Source organism: Hylaeus volcanicus, chromosome 7, assembly GCF_026283585.1.
Source record: "Hylaeus volcanicus isolate JK05 chromosome 7, UHH_iyHylVolc1.0_haploid, whole genome shotgun sequence".
Taxonomy (NCBI): Eukaryota; Metazoa; Arthropoda; class Insecta; order Hymenoptera; family Colletidae; genus Hylaeus; species Hylaeus volcanicus.
Window position 1 is genome coordinate 16599296 of NC_071982.1, and position 25018 is coordinate 16624313.

General features: G+C 40.2%; 2 protein-coding genes across 7 annotated transcripts in view; one reads left to right on the forward strand and one right to left on the reverse strand.

The window, feature by feature from the left end:
- LOC128880461 (nephrin-like) overlaps window positions 1-6702 on the forward strand; it is a 285859-nt gene extending 279157 nt beyond the window's left edge. For 4 of the 6 annotated variants that reach the window (XM_054130568.1, XM_054130573.1, XM_054130569.1 and 1 more), the window contains 4 exons: window positions 3903-4190; window positions 5326-5420; window positions 6078-6362; window positions 6562-6702. In XM_054130568.1, the coding sequence (XP_053986543.1) occupies window positions 3903-4190; window positions 5326-5420; window positions 6078-6362; window positions 6562-6639 (746 nt within the window). In that variant the 3' untranslated portion in view covers window positions 6640-6702. The remainder of the gene's footprint in view (window positions 1-3902; window positions 4191-5325; window positions 5421-6077; window positions 6363-6561) is intronic. The other 2 variants (XM_054130570.1, XM_054130571.1) reach the window with 1 other exon arrangement.
- A 5304-nt stretch (window positions 6703-12006) lies between these two features.
- On the reverse strand, window positions 12007-24702 carry LOC128879972 (uncharacterized). Its single transcript, XM_054129553.1, has 5 exons — window positions 24449-24702; window positions 23469-23927; window positions 22778-23079; window positions 21016-21271; window positions 12007-18429 (listed from the first exon to the last, which is right to left on the reverse strand). The coding sequence occupies exons 2-5, from the start codon at window positions 23727-23729 to the stop codon at window positions 16066-16068; spliced, it is 3183 nt and encodes a 1060-aa protein (XP_053985528.1). The 5' UTR covers window positions 23730-23927; window positions 24449-24702; the 3' UTR covers window positions 12007-16065.
- Between the last annotated feature and the right edge of the window lie 316 nt (window positions 24703-25018).

A 25018-nucleotide genomic window follows, 5' to 3' on the forward strand; every position in this document is an offset into this window, starting at 1 on the left:
TTGAAGTTGCTATGACAATTATCTATCGATAAAGTTCGAACGAAGATTCCTCAAAACGCTCGAGTATTTATTTCTATCACCAATTAATTTTACAATTATAAATCAAGTTGCGACCAAGTAAATTTCGAATACACTTGAGCATCGCACGAACTTCCCCCAAACTGTTTATTCGATGGGATTATCCGTCCAATTTGGATTCCAGAGTGGCCATTACGTACCCCTCGTCGGGAAAAATTGGAACGTCGTTAGCGCGGTACGTTTAAGTTGACTAGTAGCAAAAATGTATCCAAGGAATGCCGACAGGAATATAAAATCGCTTTCAAATTAACTGGGCTCCCATCCTGGGAATCGTAGGGAGCATCTAGACGTCCCAGGGTTGGATCCGACGAGGGCCCCCTGCGTTTAATATCAACTTAGAGTCACGGGAGCAGAACAAGAGGGCTGGTCGTTTAGAGGAGTTCGCGAATTTAAGTGGATTTTGATTAATCTCGAACTGGTGAATGCCAGCCCAGTTCTGGACAGTGCATCTACATCCTAGATTTATTACCAGCCTAACCGATGAATTCGCGATCCACCAGAAGGCGTCATCCATAGAATGATTAGGATGGGAGAAAAAATCACAGGAGTCTTGCATGTGTCCTTTTCTTGAGGTAAAAGAATGCAAGACAGAAATTCGAAAAGTGCTCACGAATTATACTGAGAATGAAATTGTAATTCGACGACCAAGAGAAATTCAATAATTTTCTTAATTTAAGAATGGTATAATAGTAATTGAAAGAATCAAGTAATGATGGTACAGTCCAGAATTATACTTTGCTCCCGTGTACGAACATGAAATCAACATGCTCTCGCTCCCAACGTTCTGAAAACTTTCGGAACAAGCCTCGTAAACTGAATCGGCTAATTGGCGGTCGGTGGCGCCGCTTACAAGGATCGATTCGATCGACCATACCAGCGGCATTGCAGACATAAACACGGTCAGACGGCAGCGTTACACCGGTGTATAATCGATTAATTCGAAATTAGTCGGTTCGATTAATCCGCGAGACACGCGGCACGCTACGGGCAAATGGCATTCTTCCCTTGGAAAACAAATAACTTCCGAACGGAACGAGCTAATCGAAGAATTCCTGCGGGAGCTTGTTCCCGAATGTTTCCAGAATGACGGAAAAATATAGAGCGATGGGTAAAAATTTTATCGATTTGGAAAATCTCAGTGTAAAAGTTGATCTTTTTTGATAAACTTTTGTGTCCAAAAATTCATACAGACGTACCATCAACCATTCCAAAAATGATATTCAATGACATCGTCATCTGTGATCAACAGTATTTTGCTTGTTCAATCGCTAGTTATCGATCAGATTTATTCATTGGAACATAACGAGTAAAGGTACTGGTCGAAAGAAAGGATTGCAACCGGAAGTGCCTTTACGATCGCATCGCCGGAAGCGTACATTTTTACGAGCTGCTTTTTACGAGGGACTCTCGGAAACCCCTAACCGTGCACGTAGAGAGAAGAGAATCACGTAGAGAAATCTCTTCGCGCTTTTAGAATGTCATCATTTATTTGACGCGTTCGTTCACTCATTTGCCCGATCTCGCGGCACACCGAGTGCTCCATTTTCGTCCCTCCGCCTCCATTGTCTCCGTAAACTGTTTGTTGTCTGATGAAAAACCATTTCGAGGGTGACACTTTGTACTTCTTTCTGGCTGGGATTCGCTTTGTGGATATGTCATGGGGGGGGGGGGGAGGGAGGAGGAGAGAGGCTCTTGATAAACTTTGTCTCTTATTTTCGCCCTCCTGTTGCGGTTCGTATTTTAACAATTGCAAACCGAAGTACTCGAAATAATTAGAGATGACTAAAAGTTTCGCGGTTTAATTTATTTCGACGTGAATTTTGTCGCGGAGAATGGAAAATTCTTCTAAAAATAACGATGGAGGTGTACCTTGTTGATAATAAAAGGGAGGATGTAATATAATTTATTTATTTTATATTTAATTTAATGTAATTTAATTTTAATGCCTATATAAATCTTCACATTTTTTTTTTTTTTTTTTAGTTAGAGTCAGAGTACCACGGTGATTCGACGTGGCAGTAGAACGTGTGTCGAAAGGAAACGGACGTGTCACGGGATACGTTTTTGCTTGCAACGACGCGCTTTCGCTTCTGACCGTAGATTTATGTTTCACCTGTTTCTCTGTAGACCTTGTCATTGCATGCGAATGATGGAGTCTTGCCACGGCGACTCGAGCGTAGTGTGAAAAATGCCTAGATAACGCACAGCTTCTTTCCACCGCCTCGACGATGGTTCTTATGGTCGTCGTCGGCATTGGTCGCGGTACTAACACTAACATACTTGGTACTGGTTGCTTAACACACTGGAGTTTGGATTGGATCTTTCATATTTGAAATTTGTTTTCTAGGAAACTGTTGGATTCATTTTTAATTATAGAATTTTTCTTCCACTGTAAAGAAAAAATAAAAAAACGAGAACTACCATACTCCATAAATACATGAAACATCGCAGATCGAATAAAAAAATTTCACTTCTTCAAAGAAATATTTCATTTGCCCACTTAACTTGTTTGAGAGAGTCGGAAATGGGTCGACAAGGGTCGAGAATTATTGCTTTGATTAAATGCTCGGAGGCGCGTCGCGTAATGGATACTAAAATTTTGATTAACGAATTAAACAGCGAACTCGTGAACGGACGGAAAACGAAAACGTGCACTGCGAATAAAAACACGGGGGCGATTCTAATTTTAAAGCTCATTTAATTTTAACGCGAGCTTCGCGGACGTTGCGGCGCGCAAGGACTGAATCCAGCCCCACGTGCGGGCTTGAAAAATGTATGTTTCTCGTCGAGATTACCCGATATATCCTCAACGGACCGTTAACCGTCCCCGTGTGCAATATTTAAGCGATAACACACGCGACACCGATAAAATTAACCCTTTGCACTCGAATGTCGTTAGTCTGGCGAACTTTGTTGGGCGAGTGTGCAGAGTAAACTTCGGGGAAGTGCAATTCTTTCAAAACTAGATGCTTCCCTAAGTTTTCACATCGAAATGGGCAAGTAAATTAATGCGGGGAAATGTATGTAAAAAGATATGCGAGTTTCAAAATTAAATGGCTCATGAGATTGCGTCGAGTGCAAAGGTTAACCACCCCCCTCCTCAATTGCATTGAATTCCTTATTTTCACTGATCATTCATCCGTAACTGTGTCGCGACCGGAAACGACGATCAGTCCGCGATGATTTCATTTACATAATTGTCGATGGTTAAATACGAAACGCACTGGACCATAGTTAATCAGCCCCGAAGCTCGTTTATTACCGAGATATTAATCCATTATTGTCTACAATGCGCCGCGAACGTAAATCACGTTGCCGAACGTAATTGCGCAAACAAATAAATCAGAATCACGCGAAACGTTGTTTGAACTCCTTACCTCAGCTGCGCGCGACTGTAAAAATCAATCGGGAACTAATTAATTGATTAATTAAACGGAATTGTTTCTGGGGGGGGTGCAAAGCAATTACATGGAGGATTTTTGTTAATTTAAATTTTCGCACCTCGAGTCTCTGTGTCCCCTTCCCCCCCTACACGCATCCCACGTATCCAACACGCGTCTAGTGTCTCACGGGAAGAGTAAAAAAGAAAAGAAAAAAATAGTAGGGGGTGTAATGCGTCCGTAGCGCAACCGTGGTCGCGCATATATAACGCAAAGACGAGAAATCAAGCCACGCGAACCCCTGGATCCCCGAAATCCCTCTGAATGCAAGCCTCCCCAAAGAAAATCCTCGCGAGATCAACGTCCTTTCAACGATCAAATCCCAATCTCCTCGGGGTGGCGAACTGAAGGAGAACTGAAAAGCATTTATCCCGCGATTTCCAGCTCTCACCCCGGTGATGCTTTCGTTGTCTGGACCACTGCTCGGCGCAGTGGTCGGCGCGACAGCGGGTCTCCTACTGGTGATCTTCGTGATAGTCCTCGCTGTGAGATTACGCTATCGACCGAGGCCCCAGGAGGACAAGGACTCTCACGACGACGGCGGCATGGCGAACCTGGCCGCGTCCGGCACCGGCAGTTCCTCTCCACATGATAAATCGTCGACCTTACCTCTCAACTCGGACAGCATCGAGAGCTTCGAGAAGGACCCCGATATAATTCCTCACGCTAATGGTAGGTAATTCGACGAGCATCTGGTGGCGCGTTTGCTGTGACCCGATGATTTGGAAGAAAAATAGGCACCTTTTGGGGAATATTTTAATTATTTGGAGGGAAAGGTGGTAGTTAGGTTTAACATGCCGATTACACGGGAAATCGGTCAAAGATCACGCCCGAACAAAGTTGTTCGACGTTATTTGCGCGAGACTATGATCTTCGTACTCGTCGAGCATTTAATGAAGAATAAAACGAATTGATTAACTTCAGTCAGGTTCGTCAGTGATAGAGCTTCTCGAGCAGGCTCCAACCTAGCGGAAGAATTAATGTAACGGCATTTTACAGTAGCTGATATCACGGTCGGAGCAGCGAAGGAACCCCGGGGTAAAAAGAAATGACGGCAATTAGCTCGTTAGGTGCCGGTGGAATGGTCTCTTTTAAAAGGTTCTGTTACCCTCGGTTGCGTTACTTTGATATTTCCGTGAAATTGCTGCCAGCTTTGTCAACGTTGCGAGAAAAGATACGCGAGACGGCATCGTAACGAGGCGGCCAAACAATCTGTTTGAAAAGTCAACGGGAACGGGAATCAAAGAAGAAAAATTTCCGGGCAAAGTCGTCTCCCTTGTTTCTTCACTGTTTTTCATGCATGTTATCATGAATGTGTACGGTATTTATGAATATGTAATTTATTGTTTAAATCATGAATATCAATTATTATATTAATTATGCCCGTGGAACTGACGAACAGACTGAATCATATCAATACACATAGTTATAGATTAAACGTATAATTATTCTTCGTTTATATATCTGATTCTTAATCCAGACATAAACCCAATAACCAAAAACATCAAAAAATTTAATATCTATAAAATCTAATGAACGTACTAAACCATATCTAAATACGTAAGTATTATTTATCTACATATATCCAATTCTATTCACCAATAATATTAAACTAATGTCTGCGTCAATTAAAGCAATTATAAATTGCAATGCAACCTGTAATAACCACAATATAATATTCTGAGACTTGTCAAGAATAAACCACTCGCCAGCCAACATGTTAAAGAGCCAATTACTTCGACGACGAGAAGTCCTTGCGAATAACCTGCAGAACTGTTAACAATCATTTTGAACTGTTTTTCCACAGAAAATTCTTACGCGGAACTGTGCAAGGGTACTTCACCGCGTTACGTTTTACACCAGCCACGAACGGACGCAAGTACTTTTACCAATGTCAATAACGTGAGTACGAATTGCATTAATTGAATTGCGCACCCGACGTTGCACCGTGTACCACACGTGTCGCGAATGAAATAAATAGAAAAAAGCTTGAATTAAAAAGAAGGAGAAAGATGCTTGAATAAAATGAAAACTTTCGAGGGTTGACTCTCGTAACTTTTGAACTGTCGTGGTTTTCCTTTTTACTTCTCGTTAGAGGCACATTTTAACCACGAGCACATTTTTATTCCTCGACTTGACAATTGTTACACCGTGTTACACGATTAACGTCAAATCCTATTATTCCTATTATTTTCAAAATTGATTGCAACTGTAACTTCTGACTTGATAATTCCACATTCTCCCATGTACAAAATTTCCACTTTAACGCTAATCATCTCGAACATCAACCAATTGAAATAAATTAAAAATTAAAGGAGTAATTATACTGTGTTTAAAGCAATGATTGGCTTTAATTATAATTTGAAGTACTTATAACTATTTTATTTTAGCTACCCATCCTCTGTGTAGAAGCACCGTTGGTAATAAATCTAATGCCACCCGACTTCATTTTTCTGGAATCGTTAAAAATACCACGAGTATTTCAAATATGAAAGTTATGAGAGCTGAGCTATAACTTACTCGACAAATTAATAGGTAACCAACTTATGCGATTTCCAGGGATCAGAGCTAACGTATGCCGAACTAACGCTCCGAAGCAACCGACGAATACCGCCTAATTGTTATCAGTCAGTCCAAGTACCCAATATACAACGACCTCAACTGCTACCCATGTCGACCCTAACGCGTAGGCAGCCAATCCAGGAACCAACGATTTACGCGCAAGTCGCCAGTCATTCCAAGCCGATTTACGTGCCACCCCCGCATCCGTACATGAGTCGTACCAACGACGAAACCACGGCAGAAACCCCATTAATCGGACACGACAATAAGGTGACAACTAATGTACGGTGAAGTCTTTGTTGCACGAGTAATTTACAGTTTGAACGCATATCGTACCCCAAAGCCTCCAGCAAATAACGTTGAAGAGTACTCTTAAAACTACATCTAACATATTAAGTCAAAAAAGGACTACTAGATTCTTCGTCGAACCCTTGATTCCGATCTAAAATATGCCTGAATATAAAAATCCAACATTTTCCAGATCACCACGATCAGCCAATCGGGCAGTTCGCTGTGGCGCACCGACACACCCCCGACCTCGAACGCGCCAACGACATGATTCTAAGATCGCTCGATCTCGATCGACGCAACATTTTGCTCTTAAACGTTTCTCGACGCACCCGTTAATAAAAAGTTAAACTCTTTAATAAAAGGTAAAAAAATTGAACAAAAAAAGAAAAAGAAGAAGAAAAGGTAACGCGATAATGTAAGAGAACTAAAACGAACGACGTTCCTCGTATCTCGTTCGCGCGGAACGTCGTGCGACGTGTATCGTTATAAACTTCTCGTACGAACGTTACAGAAGGTTCATTGAACGGTGAACGGATGAAAGTAATTTAACCAAACAAAAACGAAAAATGGAAAAAAAAAATGAAAATGTTTTGCGCGAAGTATAGTACGAATATATTATATATACTTTCCGAATGATTCGTGATAAACTTGTTATCGTAACGAGAGGATGGACCGTCGTCTCTCGACGTGGTTTCGAGAGATCATGATCCTAATCTCGAGGTAGCGAGACCACAGAGTTCTCTTACAGAGGCATAACTTCTACGTTGTTGTGATTTTGGAAATTATTTATTTGTTATGACAATGTAGTTAGAAAAAATTGATTCTTGTAATATTTTCAACATGTCCCCGCGCTCTGCACTGTCTGGGAAGATCTGGCAACACTGCCTGGAAGGATATATGAAGTAACTTCTAAGATTTAGGAATTGCAGGGCCCTAATTAATTAGGATATTTTCTACATTCACAGCCAAGGCTTGGTTTAGTGAAATGAGTGGGACATTTGGTAATTGTTTAATAAACTTTCATATGAAGAAAAGTTTCATGTGAGTGGTTTTAGTGAAAGTTTGGCATCTATAACATTACTCTGTGGCAAGACCTTTCTGTTTCGCGGGTGAAACGACCGATGGCGCAGCGATCGGCAGTAATGGTTTTAAATATATCGGAGAGCGTCAAATTGGCGGGCCCTTTCCAGCCGTCCGTAATGAAAAAAGATATAAAAAAAATGATAACGAAAAACGAAACGAGATCTCGAGGAACAGCGTACTATCTTTTCTGCCGCGATTCGTCGACTCGATGATTAAATTATCTAAACGCGGTTACATTGCACACTTCGATTTAATTCAAATACAAAGAATGTCTATACAAGGAAAAAATAAATGCAATAAAAGTTTCCCATGGGAATATATTTGATACGATAATCGTCTTATCTGTATATTTGTTTTTCATTTGCATTTCGTTATTATAAATACGAAATTAGCGAAGGAAATGTTGTATAAATCTTGTCGAGACTGTTATCTTATCAGATATATTTTATAAGACGAAATAACATCCAGAATTATCTATTATCATTCATTGAGATATTCACAACGTTTTTATTACTGCAACAATGTTCTCAAGTAAGAATTACTGCTATACAATCAAGACGATGAATTTGTTTCGTTTAGTATTACGTTTGCGGAGCGAAGTTGAAAGGGGAGAGAGAGAGAGTGATAGTTCTATGATGATGATGATGATCGTCGAAAATTAATATGAAGTGTTTTTTCAGCGGCTTAATTATTTATTGTTGGACATAAGCGACGCGAAATTTCCGTGTACAGTACGGGTCTAGATAAATGCGGTGTTATTGTAACAATGTTATGTAACCGTGGATAGAGATTTTAAAAATGAAAAAATTTTGACGATTTCCGAAGTAATATACATATATATAAATATATACGCGTCTGTTGGTTATCTTAGACTCATTCTGTATGTACGATCGTTGCTCATTTTGAAGCTTTAATCGCCGTAAGGGGAGACATGGTTCTTTTTTCCCTTGAATGTAGTAGTTACCCGACATTTTCATAATAATCTTTATTTAGCCTAAATCGTTTAAGTTAAAATGTTACGGGTGTAAGGTGATCGTATTCTTCCATCGGATTGGAAAGTATCGCGAGTAAAGTAAATAAGAAGACAAGAACAACACATTCTGTTGCCATTTCTAAGGAGTTATTAGAATTTCATGTATAGAAGCTCTGTCGTAACCAAAGTATCATTTCTTATTTTCAATGATGAGCTATGCATTGAAACTATTCTTTTATTTTAATGAATTTTTTTTATATCAACGGTACATGCCGATATTTTAATATCAATCTATGATAATTTTACTAATATAATATTATTAGTTGCGTATTGATTTCGTATTAACTAATTTATGCTAAGTTTCTATTTAATTTTCTACTAACTATGCAAGGATTTTAGCAGTATTTTCAACCTACATTCTTTAGATACTTGTTTACCTTTATTATATATTTATTGTACTATATAGGAGAATATTATTTATAGTCTGTAAGGGAATATTTGTTACGCGGGGTCTTCTCACTTTAACGCTCCAAAAAATGGATCATTTTTGAGAATTTTTAATATTTACTTCGTCCAGTTATAAATATAAGTATTCTTACACAATTTTAAAGTCTGACGTAATACGATCATTTGTAACTAAATTTTTATACTTTACTACAATGTGATTTTCCTGATGAAAATAAATGGTTAATAACAAATAATTATTCATGATTTATAATTATGGACAAAAAATGTTCCATTTTTTCGAAAACCCTAAATTGCGAAGACTCCTCAAGCGCTAGAGATATGATCACCCTACGTTATAGTCGAATTATGGTTGCACATCGGAAGTGTCAGAAGAAGAAAGTGTACAAGAAGATTCTCATTACGTAACACGTGCCATAATCGCAGCAGCCAAACGGCGCTGCGCCTCGAATTCAATTCGAGATTGTTCCATACCTTTATAGTATATGCAAAATCGTCTAGCGTTATTTCGACCGAAGATGGGCAAAATTTTAAAAAACTAACACAAGATAAACAATATCTCACATGTTCTTTGCTCGATAAAAAGTAACAAAGTAAATCGTTGACTCCCAAACTCTTTGAAAGGATTTAAAATAAAAAATTATAAATTTCTTGAACTAAAAGATCTAATAAATATTTGACACGATCCAATGGAAAACACTGATCTAAATCATATTTCACGTTCAGACCTTTGATTCAACGAATAAAAGCTCATCGGAATAACCATACAATCGAATAAAATAGCACGAAATTTTCATTCGTATCTATTAAACGAATAAAATTCTGCCCATCTCCGATATTCCAGCTCGTTTCACTTGCTGCATCTACGAGCTTCGTGTTTACTTTCGCCCACGGTATAAGTAATCGAATCGTTTGCGCGTTCTGGAACAGTTAACAGGTCATTGAACTTTCTTTCGACTTGCCAGACCATGGATAACTTGTAAACGACTCTCCAAATCGCGAAAGCACATTCCACTGTTTGCGTCGAGATCCGAGTTAACGACAGGAACGGTCGTTTGACCTAAGAAGCCGAATTCTAATATTTTTAAGCTCGCGTTTACTCGCAAAGAAAACACGACTATCGATAATATTGTAGCTCTACGTACCATTACATTACTTTAGTCAACGACACACCTACATCTATTTAAAGAAAACAAAAAAAAAAAAATAATGCTTACAACCAATTAAACGTTTCTTCCCATTCGATCGATTACTGAATTTTCTCGTAAGCTCGATTAAATCACAATACGAATTTTATACCATTTTTTATAATCGAATGTACGCCCGGATACGTTTCGCGAACGTTCTGATGTTTCATGTTCGTCTCTGCGTGACTTCGGAAACGTGGCGGAGGCGAGATGTTTTGACCGTTCAAGGCCACAGAATCACTCCACCTCCAATCGCTCACCTCCACCCACAGCGATAAGACGTGAGCTTTAGAAGGCTACAGGGGGCTCCGAGATTTAATTAGAGACTGTTCGATTATATTATATTAATGAAGAACTAGTGTAAAATAATAAGGACTAATGGTTGGCAGTCTCCGATGCAAGCGTTATTTATTATAACGTTGAAAGTGATGGGTTCGAGTCCCCTTCTACGATTATGAACATTAAAAATGTTCGAATATATAAAAGAGTATAATGAAAGAAGTAGCCTTGAGCAGTCGAAATATATTACTTCTACTACAGCGTGAGTATAAAGCCACCTAACCCAGACGAAAGAACTAAAACGATCGAAGGCACATGTGCTCGGGTGTGTAAACGCCAAGATTCGAGCACATGTGCCTTTGGTCGCCTTGGTTCTTTGGTTTCAATGTGAACGATTTGTCGCGTCGCGGGTTGAGAACTAGAAACTCGATTTACTCGACATTCGACTCCCCTGACCGATGACAAACGATCTGCTCACCAGCAAAATATTCTTAATAATCACGAATTGATCAGGGTTTTCGAGTAAGCACACGTGAAATTAAAAAGAAAATTGTACTATCGAACGTTCTTCAATGCTATTCGAATTCGCGCGCATGTGAGGCTAGAAATACAGGCGAACACACCGGCGTGAAAATAACGCGAAAATAGAAGAGATAACTGTGGAGATGATAAAGGTAGAAGATGGAAGAAATATTCAGTATTTTGTCAAAAATTCATATTACCAGTGTAACAAAAGACTTTGATATATTGTTAGTATGCGTTGTAGGTATTACAGAATGAATTTAAATATAAATATACACACACTATACAAGCATACGCATCTATAAACGTGTGTACGTATAAGAGGTTAATTAAGATCTTATAATTTTAAATGACTTTTAATATAGGTTTACTTGTGTAAAATAAGAAAAAAAAAATAATTGTGCTCAATAAATTTCAATAAATAACGATTTTGCCTATGCCAATAACGATCATTATTGTAATTATTTTTGTATAGAGACGTAAGACGATATTATCTGGATATTATAAATACATTATAAGTAATGTAAGTATAATAGTGAACGCAGCATATGTGTAATAAAGGTGTTTAACATTGCATATTATGTGTCTGTAATGTCCTGTATAAGTCGATAACATTATTCTTTTCTACTCGAAAATGAAGGAATCTACTAACACTACTCTATGCCGATTGATTATTATCTAACAGTAGTGATATAGCACTTTACCGACTTCTGTGTTATCTACCAGTGATATAGCGCTGTATCGAACGCTTTGTTATCTACCAGTGATATAGCATTGTATGCTCCCTCTCATTATATAAACTTAGAATCATTACATGAACATTAATCTCGAAGCGATTCTAATTCATAATAATAAGATAATTAAATTTGAAAAAAAATTATTTGCACGACCGATAGCAGTAGGAATCTATATTGTAGCATATGTTAATAGTAGTGAATTACTTTATCGATAAAGCTAGCACGAACCCAAGTTACTCTAAATCACGTTACCGACCAAACAGACTACATTATCAGACTAGTTAGTACAGGCAACCAGTAAATAGCAGAGAAATAATGAAACGAAGACAAATTATTTTTATTTACCGACCGACGAAGTAGAGGGAGAATGACGAAACCAAATTGTTTTAATCTAATCAATATATTACACTTTTTTTTATATATATACAAAAACATATGACTCATCGTATGCTTAATCTTGGATTTACATCTTACTGCAAATCAGTGATATTAAAGACTATGAAAAGGAAGATATAATACACGTAATAAATTGAAAGCGAATCAGTACAATCATCTGCTCACGATCCTCTGGCAAATTATCGGTGAGTTATTCTTCGTTGAAATAACAGGAATATACGCAATCGCTTATTTTTTACAACGGCCCATCGTATAATCTTAATTACCGATACTGTCGACAAATTAGTCGGTTTTCATCGGATTCAATCATTCTTCGCAAATATATAGTAGTTCACTCGGCTAAACAATGACGTAATATACAGTCTCAGGTGAAATTGTTCGCGATTCCGTGTTTGTTCGAACATTTCGTATCTACAGAGAATGATAATAGATTTCTTCATAAAAATATATCGGTGCCACTCCACTCCGATGAACGTTATCTTTTACTTTGTACAAGAAATTTCATTATCGAGCGTGTACCCCGTAAAGCGACTTTAAGTCGCTGCAGATGAACGACAGTCCTCGTTCCTTTGTTTCTCCACACGTTTACACGAATGGAAGACAGTTCCGTAGAACGAATCGCGTAAGGAATGAAAAATACGGAACCTATTTTATTATATTACACTTGTGGAAAGAAAAAAATGATTGTACATCGTTTTACAGTCGTCAACGTAGCGAAACGTGTTCAGCACGTGTCACGTGCCGTGTTCGAAACTCTTTTGAGCTTGTGTATCCAAAACAGGAATTCAGAGTACCGCGATTATTACGAAATAATCATTTACTTCCGTGTTGCCGGTAATAAACTACTTCTAGCGGAGACACTCCAATAGAGACTGTTCAGATTCCGTAATATTAAGTACAGGATTGAGTTATATACGCAGGAATTATTTAAAGATGTATGGATAAGCATACATAAATAGTATTCATAAAAATAAAGAGTATCTGAGGCATGAAGGAACATCACCCAACACGCCGATTTTTATGAAACTTTGCACACAGATAGAGTATTGAAAAATATTAGACACGTATCATTTTGTACCGGCTGATATTTCCATTCAAGAGGCGAAAATTAGCCCCAAAGTGTTCGATCAAATACTTTCTTAAATAAATTTCGTAGATGCCAAGAGAACTAGAAGATAATGTTAAAAGTGACAATATTTTGATTTGTAACTAGTTAGATAAATTTTTTAAATAAATATTTCTAACGAAATATCCATTTGTTGAACAAAAATTAATCGATTTAAATAAACGAAATCGATGAATGCAAATAAATTACCGATTTCCGAATTTCTTTAGCAACAATATTTTGCAGTCTGCAACTGGTTTTTTAACATTACTCTCTAGCAAAAGTCTCTTCCCTGTTATTAAGACCTATAGTTAGTCCAATGAAGATTCACTTCTACTTCTGGATTAGTCCCTGTATGGAATATTTTTATAATTACAGGTTCGCATACACTTGTATCTTTAAAATGAAAAATAGGGTTTCTATTGATAAGTAGTTCACACACGCACACAGATGAGCGCAGAGGTGGGAAATTCATTTTAAAAAATACCGCGGACGCGTGACAAAAATAATTTTCATTTCACCGGGCACCGTTTCGAGAACTTATGTATAAAAGTAGTTTTTAACGGTTAATTGGCATTGAGTGGTTTGAAGGGACGTTCTACGAAGTCCCGAGATAGTTTTTAGGAATTCGAACTGACGAAGCGACTTTTACAGCTGTATAATACAAAAGTTAGAGACCTCGGTTAAAGCGTTCGCTCGTTTATTCGAATGGCGGAATATCGAGGGCCTAGAGTACGTATTACGAACCAAGGATTGACAACGCCCAGCAGAGTACGAATGTTTAAAATTGTTTGGTCCTTACGTTCCCTCTACTGTACAGTTTCCTTAAATAAATAACACCACGCTAAAACGACTCTCGTTCACCCCCTTCTCATTAGACAAGACTTAACATTGGAACAACGATCTCTTGTTATTACTTTACACTAAATTATCTACACACTCTGCAGTAATCTCGCAGAGCTTTACGTCGAGGCGTGTGTTCACGTGACATTGAGGTCGTGGCAAGATTAAACACACATATCAGAGTAAATTATTTACAAAGAAAGGGAAATCTGAAATCTGAAAATTTACATTGAGAGAGAAGAATTAATAATTAGTATTGTAGGGAGAAAGAAATGTTACACTCGATTTTTCTTTCGTTCTACCTACTATACATTATCATTGGAAAAATATCGCCACAGTGCTACCATACAATTTTATTAAGCACAGCTTGTTATATTGTCTCGGATCACTTTTGTATGTGATCATTTGTCGTGGAAAAATCACTTTTTTTTGGGGTGGTAAAGAATTTCCACATTAGTTATTCGTAACAACAAATATCGTAACTCGATGTCACGCTAACTCACGCCTTGTTGGTGTTGGAAATTCTGCAGGAATTGGAGCAAATCGCGGACAATCGTCTCGAACGTTAGGTCGCTTAAATTAATTACAATTGTGTACCTAGGATTACGTGGACTGATCGTGACTAGACAAGTGAATGAGAAAGGAATACGTGAAATCATTTTTACTTGGAGAACAGAAAGGACAGATTTTGTCGGCTGTGCAGGATCAAATATCGAAGGCTTTTAGTTGCGGGACTCCTAAAAAATAGATGCTCTGACAAGAACTATTCTTGCCTGTAAATCATCGAACTCGATCAGGTACGCAAGCGGTAATATTGTTCGTAGCTTTGCAATTCTTACGTCGCTCGTCGAAAAAAATGTCAAATTTGCACAACTTGCTTGGCACGGTTTGCGCGATTGTTTAAACAATTCAGGTCTGGGCGAGGCAAAGTCTGGGGACGCAGAATGCTATACCTTTTAACAGGATAGTGGATCGACGCAATTTATGCTTCGGAGGATGCTCGTAAATGCAAATCGAGTTGTCGTTGTATACGTATACGACTTTTGTGACAATGATTCTCATATATCTATAAACGATTAATTAAATCAGTTATATTAAACTCGACATCGTTTGACTTCTGATATATTTCACACTTTTGAACTTTTCATTAATATATTAAATATGTCAGTGTAGTCTCTGTAGTATATTACAAATTCTTGTTACGACGTTAATCCTAAGACTCGTAAAATCTGAGCGACTTTGGAAGGTATTTCGAGCCTTGTTTGCATTTGTATTTGAAAAAGAGTTGAACTTCGTTCGAGGAGAAGCTTGAAATTTTAAAAACTGTTGTTTCTGAAAGTAAATTTTTGAAAGAAGTGCTTTTCCTGTTCGAGGAGTCATGTTTAAAATATTTAGACGAATCTGAATCTTTTTTCTCGGATATATGGTTAATTTGAGAACACTAAGTATGATATATACAACAATTTTCTACTTTTCGAGTAAAACTATAGTAACAATTTCCTCTAATTATTCGTTCAATATTATTCAAAAAGTGAATAGATTCAATGGTTAGTACTGAAATAAGTTTCTATCTTTTAGGAGGAGAAAATAGAAAGAAAACAAATGCTACTGGCTTTCCGCGGTTAACGCCAGGCATTCCAAGATAATCATCAAGAGTCGAAGGATTAATCATCGGCAAAGGCTACAATTGTAGAATTTCCTCTCTGACGCGATCGTTCTATGATCCCACTAAAGACACGTCATACTATCACAGTCCAACTTGAAAGTTCGATACCATTATTTCACGATAATTGTTATCTACTTCAGTACGTTCTCCTAAGCAGGTAGACAGAATAATTCATCCAGCTGTTATAAAAATACAGACGTAGGCGCGCGTGGTGACGCACGTGTAAAAATCTCCGTCAAGGAAATACGTTCAGTCGCGATAGCCTAAATTCAAGAATTTTTTTTCTCAACACTTAATTACAGATTTCAATCTAAAATAATGTCTTTAAATCTTGAAAAAAAGATTCTCGAATTTCACCCATTACAACTGCCCACATCCCACTTAGCGAATTTGTTCTTCCTCCCTCGAAAAATAACGCTTCCACCACCCGGAAGAGATCTATACCCTAACGCCGACACCGTTGTCGCCCTTGATCTCCGAGACGAACTCGAACGTGGGGGTGCAAATGTCCGTGGGTGTCGGCGTGGCAAGAGGCGCCAAGCGTTTGTTTCCCCTGCCTGCCATGTCCTTGATAATGTAATTGGTACCTGGCCTGACTCTGAGCCTGCTAAGATGCAAGGACGGTTCCAGCCGCAGTATCGTGCAGGACCTGGTCGACCGATTTCGAAACATCGAATCCGTGGACTTGCTCTGGAATTCTGCCTCGTTCATCGACCTCTTCCTGCTCATCGTCGACGCGAAATGGCAAGGCGAGAGCTCCCTTTCGGAGTCTGGAGTCTGGATGGACTCGTCGTTCTCCTCGAAGGACGTGAAGATCTCCGAATCGGGCACGGACGGCGCGCTGAAGAACGACTCGCGCAAAGAAGACGTCAAGGCGTCCGGACACATGAAGGGATCCAAGGACGTCAGGTCGTTGAGGTCGCTGCCACTGTTGCACACCTGGAAATTATTCACGGAGTACGACGAGGGGAAAGTCTGGTGCTCGCCCACGTTGGACAGGATCTCCTGACTCCTTGAAGACTCCGACCACTTCGAATCCGAAGGTCTGCGCGAGCTGAACCTCGTGGAGTCGTGTTCAGCGAAGATTGGTTCTGGAAGTCTGCCCTCTCTAAACCTCTCCGAGTTCTTCATCAACGCCTCGAACAGATCTATAGGCTCTATCGAGGGCGCCAGGCCAGACAAGGGGAGGTTACTCGAGGAACCGTCTTGACTGAATGTGTCCTTGTTATCGCAATCCTCGCTGTAGTCCTCGATGTTCAGCAAGACGGATGGTATCACAGGGTCAGAATGTCTGACTGGACTTCTCCTATTGTTCAGAGGGGACTTGGATCGGTCGATATCGATTGAGGGCTTCGACGAGTCGGAGTTCCTCGTATTTTCCTCTTGTAGGGACGCTAGAGGGAGAGGATCTATGGGGCTGGGCGGTTCCGAGTGTATCGTCGGGACGTTGAGGGTCTCCATGACTCTGTAAGGCTCTAGCAACCTGACGTGAGTCATAGGTTCGATGGTGTTTATCGACTCGGAATGTTTTAGTATCTCGATGTTCCTTCTGGCTTGCAGCAACCTGGAGGCCGTGTCTCTGGGCTCCAGGTGCCGCGGCGTTGCGTGATCCAGGTGGATCACGTTGGCCAGATGGTTAGGAGTGATTATCACGTGCTTAGGGGACGTCTTCTGGCTGCTCAACAGGCTCGACCTCGCGCTGTCCGGCGTGGACGGCGACGTGTAGCTGTTCTGAAGCTTTAAATTCAAATTAGGACTCGTTCTGCCAAAAGGGTTGCTGATTTTCACTCGTGGACGGGGGTAAACGTGGAATCTCCTCTGATTCTCCAACTGTCGTGACAGCATCACGTGCTTAGCTAGACCTCCGTCGCACCTGTTGTGGTCCAAGTTCTGCACGGAGTATCTGTGCGTCTCGACCACGTTCCCGCTAGTGGGTAACCTGAGATTCACGTCGGAGGAGTGCCCTATCGCAGCTTTGATGTTAGGATCTGACAAAGAGCAGAGATTAGAGTTTCTTCGTTTACCATTGGCCGAGTTTAGGGCATCGTTGAAGTCCTTGGTGTGCACCATGGGGCTGTCGGCGCTCAGAACAGGATCAGACATAGTGTTCATCTGCAGTGCCTTGCGATTCAAGGTTCCATCGCTCTTCAGGTTCTGATAGGAGATAAACTTAGGCTCTGACGCTTTGGAGAAGTTCTTGCTGGTGAGTCTCTTGTGGTTCAGTCGCCTCAGGTGACGAATCTTGTTGAACGTGGGGTCTAGTAGGTATTTGAGGTTCTTGATCTTATCTATGTTGTGGTTCGAGTCGATCATGTGATTGCGGTCGATTATGTACTTGAGGTCGAGCATCTTGGTCAAATCGTGGATGTCCTCGTCGACTATGTCGGAGTTTCTGCTTTTGGAGGATCCGTGATCGACGTTCTTCTCGGGCGAGATGTCCGTGTGTCTTCCTGAAGCGTTCAAGCATCGTCTGCTGGTGTACAAAGTACTGTTTGGTTTCGCAGCGAAGCAGTCCTCCACGGGATGCCTTCTGTTATCGTTGCTGTTGTTCACCTCTGCTAATTCCAGGTTCGTGTTGGAGCCGCGTCTCAAAGGGGAGCAACCGTATCGACTGGGAGTCACTCCGAGTAAAGCCACTAATTTTTCAGTGATTTTTCCAGCTGCCACCCTCATCTCGCCGTGGTGGAAAGCGTAGATCCACGGATTCACGCCGCTGTGAGCCATTATGGGCAGCCCGAGCCATACCACCGCCCATTCGGAGAGGATTTCCGTCCCACAGAAGATGTCCAGCAACATGCATGTCTGGAAAATTACAATTTAATTTCATCGATAGATATAGAGGATACGAATATTTATGGGACTGAGTGTATATAAAGCGTAAAAAGTGAGTATCATGGACAAGAGAAATTCTAAGAATGTCTGGACGCCCACGTTTATTTATGAGACGATTTTATTGAACTTCGCCTACAAGAAGTACCCTGTGGAACGAGCTTTTACTTAAAAAGTTAAATAGCTTTGGAACACTTCCCATAAAAATAAACAGGCTTTCAAATATGCTTAGAATTCCTCTCTTATCTAGCACTCACTTTTCTCTTATATCTACGAGACAGATATAAAGTTTACATTTTGTTTTATCCTCTCGATAAAAGTAGTTTCTGCAAAGATTGTTTCCGACGTTTTCTCCAGAGGACCATCTCATAACCTTGCAGGTTTAACCATTTTATTCCTACTTTGATTATTAAGTGAGCCGTTCATTGCACAAATCGATTAACTCCATAAGACAAAAAGTTGAGAATGCGACGAAATGATGTACATTGATTTTTAACATTCCCTTTATAATAGAATTAGCTATTCTTTATAAAATCTCCAAGTTTTGATGTCATGACCAAATTAAGATAGATGCTAATGATTTCGTATACTTAAAATGTTGTTGCGTTTGCTCCAGAGATAGTTAGAATTAGGCCGAACACAGAGAAAAGTGTGTACAAGTTGATTTTTCCGTAGACGTATTGATAAATTAGCATGGCTTGCTAAACGTAATTTATCGCGAGCCGCGCAATTTAAAGTTTCGCGATATAAATGTTAAGCAGAACATGAATTTTATCGACGAAGTTGGAGCGCACAGTCTAGAATACCTCTCGACACTTGCTCGCTCGGAAGTTGCACAGAAAATCCAATATTTTCGATACTTTTTATAAGAAAGGTAAGAATATATCAATATTAGATGGTAATATACATTTTCGCCTAATTTATGATCGCAGGAAAAATTATACGCAAGTTCTGACGAGATTGTACAAGATACAGAAAGTAAACGAGAAACGCGGGCAGGAAAGTTGTGGAAAAGGAAAACAAAGAAAAGAGAAAAAGAGGAAAAGTTCCAAAGGAAGATTTTCTTTTTTCAGTTTACTTGTGTTTTTTATTTAGCTTTCTGGCTCGCGATAATTAGTATTCTTTCTGTATCCGCTACGATCTCGTTACACACTTGAATGTTCTCTACTTTTTAAAGTAAAGGCTAACATTATAAATAATCATTATAAATAGATGAAAAGTGCCATCTACTCCGATGCATAAATAGTCGAAGAAAATGTATAGTCCGCTAAATTGCAATCACAAAATAGAAGTTTCATAATATTGATTAATATTGAATAAATTTATTATTAGCGTTGTAACTTATTTATACGATAATTGTAGCATCCAACAGAAAGTCTGATGCAAATATTTTTTCATTTGAGGATTAAATATTGTCAAGTTTTATATGTTGAATATCCAATTTGAAGTTTTTTCTTTTTCTTTTTTGCACACAGTAGAAAATACCATACTAAAGACGAATAAGGAATGTTCAATCTCTAACCGAAGAGGAAGAATTACGAGAAATTCCTATCGGATGATCATTCCTCGGGTGGAAGCTTATTCAATTAACCTCTGCGGATTTCGAGCCAAGATAAAACGAGCACGCGTAGGAAATACAAGGGAATTGTTTGTAATCGTCGTGACTGGGGAGTTACTTTCACGATAGCCAGGAAAATCGTGGCAAAAAGAAAAGAACACGCTTTTGCCGCAAGTTTACAGAAGCTCGGATTCCCTCTACTCGCGGTTAGCCCGAACGCTCGTTTCCGCAACTTCTTCGCTGCGGCAATTTCGAAAGTTACGGGTCGTTTTTCACCCTTCAGCCAGACGGAAGTTTCGCCCAAAGGGGGATGGAGACAGACGCGTCACGAAAACCTCATTACGGAGCTCACCCTGTCGATTCCCGTCAATATCAATCGATCACCAGCCACCTCCTGACACGTGAGCATGTGTACTGTCAATTGAATTTTTACTCGCCTCGAATACCGACAGTGTATACGACGAAACATCGTCGTTTGAAAGAAATTAAAGTATCGCGTCAAAATTCAATGTTAATGATCATTTTCACTCATTTGTGACACTTGGTATATCTTTCTTGGTCACAAGAGTGAATTCAATTTAGTTGGAATTCTTGATGGAATCAATTTTCGAAACAAATATTTTCTATCCAAGAAAGTTCAAGAACAAGTGCCCCAAGCAATAACTAAATACTCGTAACTGAATGTAACGATCTTTAAATTGTTAAAGTAATAGAAAAATACACATAGGAAAGAAAAATGTCCTTTCCAGCGCGAACGCAGTGGAGTGTCTCCTAAATTTTCGCGTCAGTAGCCCCTGGAACTGCATTTTACCGGCAAAGTAGAATTGATGTCGCACGCGTCAGACACACAAGTAGTACGAGAGTAATAACAGTCAGGCGGAGCGTGGCGTTGCAGCAACGAAGGGGTTGATCTCTAAGAATTTACACGCGCGTCGAGCCGCGGGATATAAATGGAGATTTATGTGACACGCAGGGTTCTCTCACGTGTGTTCTCTACTCACTTGAAAGGGAAGCCAGAGGATGAGAAACGCGCCGACCGTGACTGCCAGTGTTTGACCGTAACGCGGCAATGCCATGGTCTGCGTTTGATGCCTGAACGACAGTTCCACCGTATAAATCGCACGTGCGTGTGCACGAGCCACCAGGTACACGTACATGTAGCAACCCAGAAGCACGAGGGCGCTTGGCGCCCATACGGCGACCACCAGGAACACCCTCACAGGCGGAAGCACCGCTGCCCCGAACCTGCAGTTCCCGCTGCAATAGAAACCCAATCAATGTTACTCGTTAGCCGGTTTTCGTTATGCAACCATTCGACTTTCGTCTAATTAGTTTCATTCTTTATCCCCCCGTGTACGCGTTCATTCACACGTGAGGCACGTGGGGCCAGAATGACTAGCGTCCGACGTTGATTTGCTTGCGAAACGAACGAAATTGTTTTCGTTTGTTTCTTCATTTAGAAAGTTCAATAGGAACGAGCGAGTAATCAACGTTTTAAATTACCGAGGTTTTGGAGTCCTTTACGGAACTACTAAAAGTTATTTCAAATTATTATTAATCTTCTAGTCGCATGAATCCAACCAGAACACGCTCGCAACTGTGTTCATTCGTATCGGTTGCTACAGACAATCCGTATCCGAGTAACTTTTATTATCGAAGTTCGCCCAAATTTAATACCAGATGCTACCCCTAATATCCGTTGGGGCAGATATTGGGGATCGAGGGAATCCTCATAGAATCTAACGTTTCAACAATCCGCGCCTCCCACGGGTTTTGCACAGTAATTCGATTACCCCGACGGTTGTAACGGAAAAGTGAATTGTCATCGCGAACGAAGTTGAAGACGATAACGGGCGAACGATAAAACGAGTTTAATCTGGTGGCCTCTATCGAGTGGAGGTTCTACTTTGCGTTTCGTTTTGTTTGTTAGCTCGAACAGTTGCGAGTTTACGAGCCCTCGTATGAGACGAGATGGCAAATAGACAGGAAACTTGATAAAAGACGAAGTACTCGCGTCATCTGTCGACTCGTGTCCATAGTAACTCGACACCGTTGTAGAGTATTTATAAACAAGAGAAGATTGATGAATATTCAATAGAAAGTATTTTCTGGATTCGCGTGACGTACATTTTTGGTTCGATATCCGTTGGTGTTTTGGACAATCTGTGTAAACCCAAAATAAAAATGGATTCGTAACGATACTTTTATTAAAAGACATTATTCTTTTAATATATTAGTAGAATTGCATATTGTATTAAAAAATGTATTTAATGCAAATATATTAATTACATTAGTAGTCTTCAATATGAATATAAAAAAATGAGTAAATTCGTGACAATATTTTTATCGATGAGAATAATTCTTTAAATAGAACTTATTATGTTGGGAGAAGCTTTGACAAGGTCGCAGAACATTTTCTAATTTAATTTTGTACAAAGGAAAACAGAAAGGAGTTTAATTAGAGTAACATGCGCTTTGACGGAGAATTTTAAACGCTTCAAGGACGATCTAAGTGAAATAAAATGCCATCGTCATGTCAAGCTAGGTATCATTGAATCGATCAACTCGTGTATCGTTAATCGTGACACAGGCTTGACACGATAGAATCGCGTGACTCACACTCTAATTTAACAGGGAAAATGGCAATTGCCAACTCAAACATAATTCCAATGATATTATTACATTTACCACGTTTCGTCTATGTATTATGCTCTGAAATAAAATTCTACGAAGAAGGATTACAGGTTCAAGAATGATCCTCACCTGTGAGGTTGGGTCTCGCCTATGGTCTTCGCGTAAATCAACGGCGAGAGGCCCACGGCGATCGCGTAGATCCAGAAGACAGCGATGTACTTCTCGATGCTGCTGTGGGTGATGATGTTCTTGTATCTGAGGGGTTGCGCCAGCGAAGTTAGGCGATCGACGGCGATGGCCACGGTCACCAGGACGCTCACGCTGCACAGCGCGATCGCTATGCAGTAAGGGATTATGCACAAAGTGGACACGCCATTCTCCGGGAGACCGGACAGCTCCAGCTGCATCCCAAAGGGCATAAACACTCCGATCTGCGTCAAAGTAATATTGCATTTACTATGTGCACGATTTGACACCAGATATCGACGAGTATCCGAGACTGGTTCTATGAAAAGCTGTCTAAATGATGTAATAACACTTTCCTGACATTGGCAGTTAATCACTAGTATTGGATTATCGACCAGTAGGATGTGATCGAGTCAATTATCGACCTGGAGGTCGAATGAATTCCTGCTGGGGTCATTTCTGACTGAAGATTACGTCTTTCCATATTACAAAATAGACTGTGATATTTTCTAAACCCCTGATTAAGATTATCAAAAAAATTGTATGGTCTAATATGATTTAGAGATCACCATGTTGAGGTTCACGATTTTCTGACGACAGTAACTCGTTTCTATAGAAGTCTTTTAACGCTTACCCCGAAGTCGCTGACGGCCAAGGAGACCAGGAGGTAATTGGATGCAGTCCGTAGCCTCTTGTATCTATAGAACGCCGCCAGAATAATGGAGTTTCCCGTGATGGTGATTGGTGCTAAAATGCAGACTATTGACACCGCCAAAACCACCGAAATTGGATTGACATCCAGCCGCGTATCGATCTTGGTAACCGTCGGCAGAAGGGCGGTCGTCAATTCCCCGGAAACGGTGGATGGCAGCGGGTCGGTAGCGGGCGTTGACATTGTAATTTCCAAGCTTCGAAGCCGTTTTCCCTACGGCTTTGCCACTTCAAGTAAGATTCCGCTCGTAGACGCGTCCTTCGTAGGACGACATGGCGCATTCGGCCAAGGTGATGGAAATTTCACGCGATTTCAGCTAGTCGATCTCCTCGTCTTGTCGACGTAGTACGTTATCCTTCATCTCGTTGTAATAGAAGCACCCTGAAAACGAGAATTATCGGATATCGCGAATTTGATTTTTCCAGCTATCGATGATTGGTAACAGAGAAACCTTATTGCAGAGCTATATCGATAGAGCGATCTATATCACCAGAAGAGCAGACTGTTTTACTAATCAAGAGTTCTACATTACCGACCCTTATCGACAGAGCACTCTGCATTACCAAGTAAATGGTCCAACTTTTTGTGGTTACAGCTGTAAGTACCTCTGAGATTTATTTGTGTATATTTTTATATATTTTGTACATATAGTAGGGGGAATGAGTACCGTCTATGGGTAATGTATCGTGCTCCTTCGGTGAGCATCGGTAATACAGAATTCGGTATTGTAGATTACATTCAAACGATATAGAAGCTAAACTAGAGATCCTCAACTCTAATATTTTACAATCTATATTTGAAGAGTTCTAAACGTTTATGACTCAAACTCTGCGAGCCCCAGTCTCGAGGCTCGTTTTAGTAACATTAAATCACATCCAGAAAGAAGGATGACTTTTACTAACCTTCCACGCTTTCACGCGAATCGTTCAGAGCCATATTAGACTTCAAAGTTCGCCTCTAATATCTCCGCTGCTCCGAATCGCGATCGAAGGCCGTGACGATGGGTTAGTCGTGAAATTGCCATCAGTTGAAGACAAACGCAGTGCCATCTAGATGGAACCCGGAAATTACTCGATTTCGGTAACGGTCCCACCCTTGACCCCGTTCTCTTCTATCGCCGTTTTGGCCGCGACTTTTACGACTTCCACCGCTTCACCTTTGCCTCGAACTTTCTGAAACAAACATCCGCATTCTGTTACGATTACCCCTCTGGTTACGAAACGCTTTTTAATGGCGCGTTCGCACCGTCGCTAAATCAGACGTTGCACGCGATTACGCGCAACAGCTGTGCATACAGCGTGTTTGGCGATCTCGCGGAATGCATCAAGTGTCCTGAACGATCCGCGCGCAGATACCGTAATTGCAGCCCTTGTAACGATTGCAATTTACGTCGCTCTAAATTATCGCCCACTCCAAACGTATTCGCTGAGTGTTTTTTTCAAATTTCGACAATCGCGAATGCTAAAGCGTGC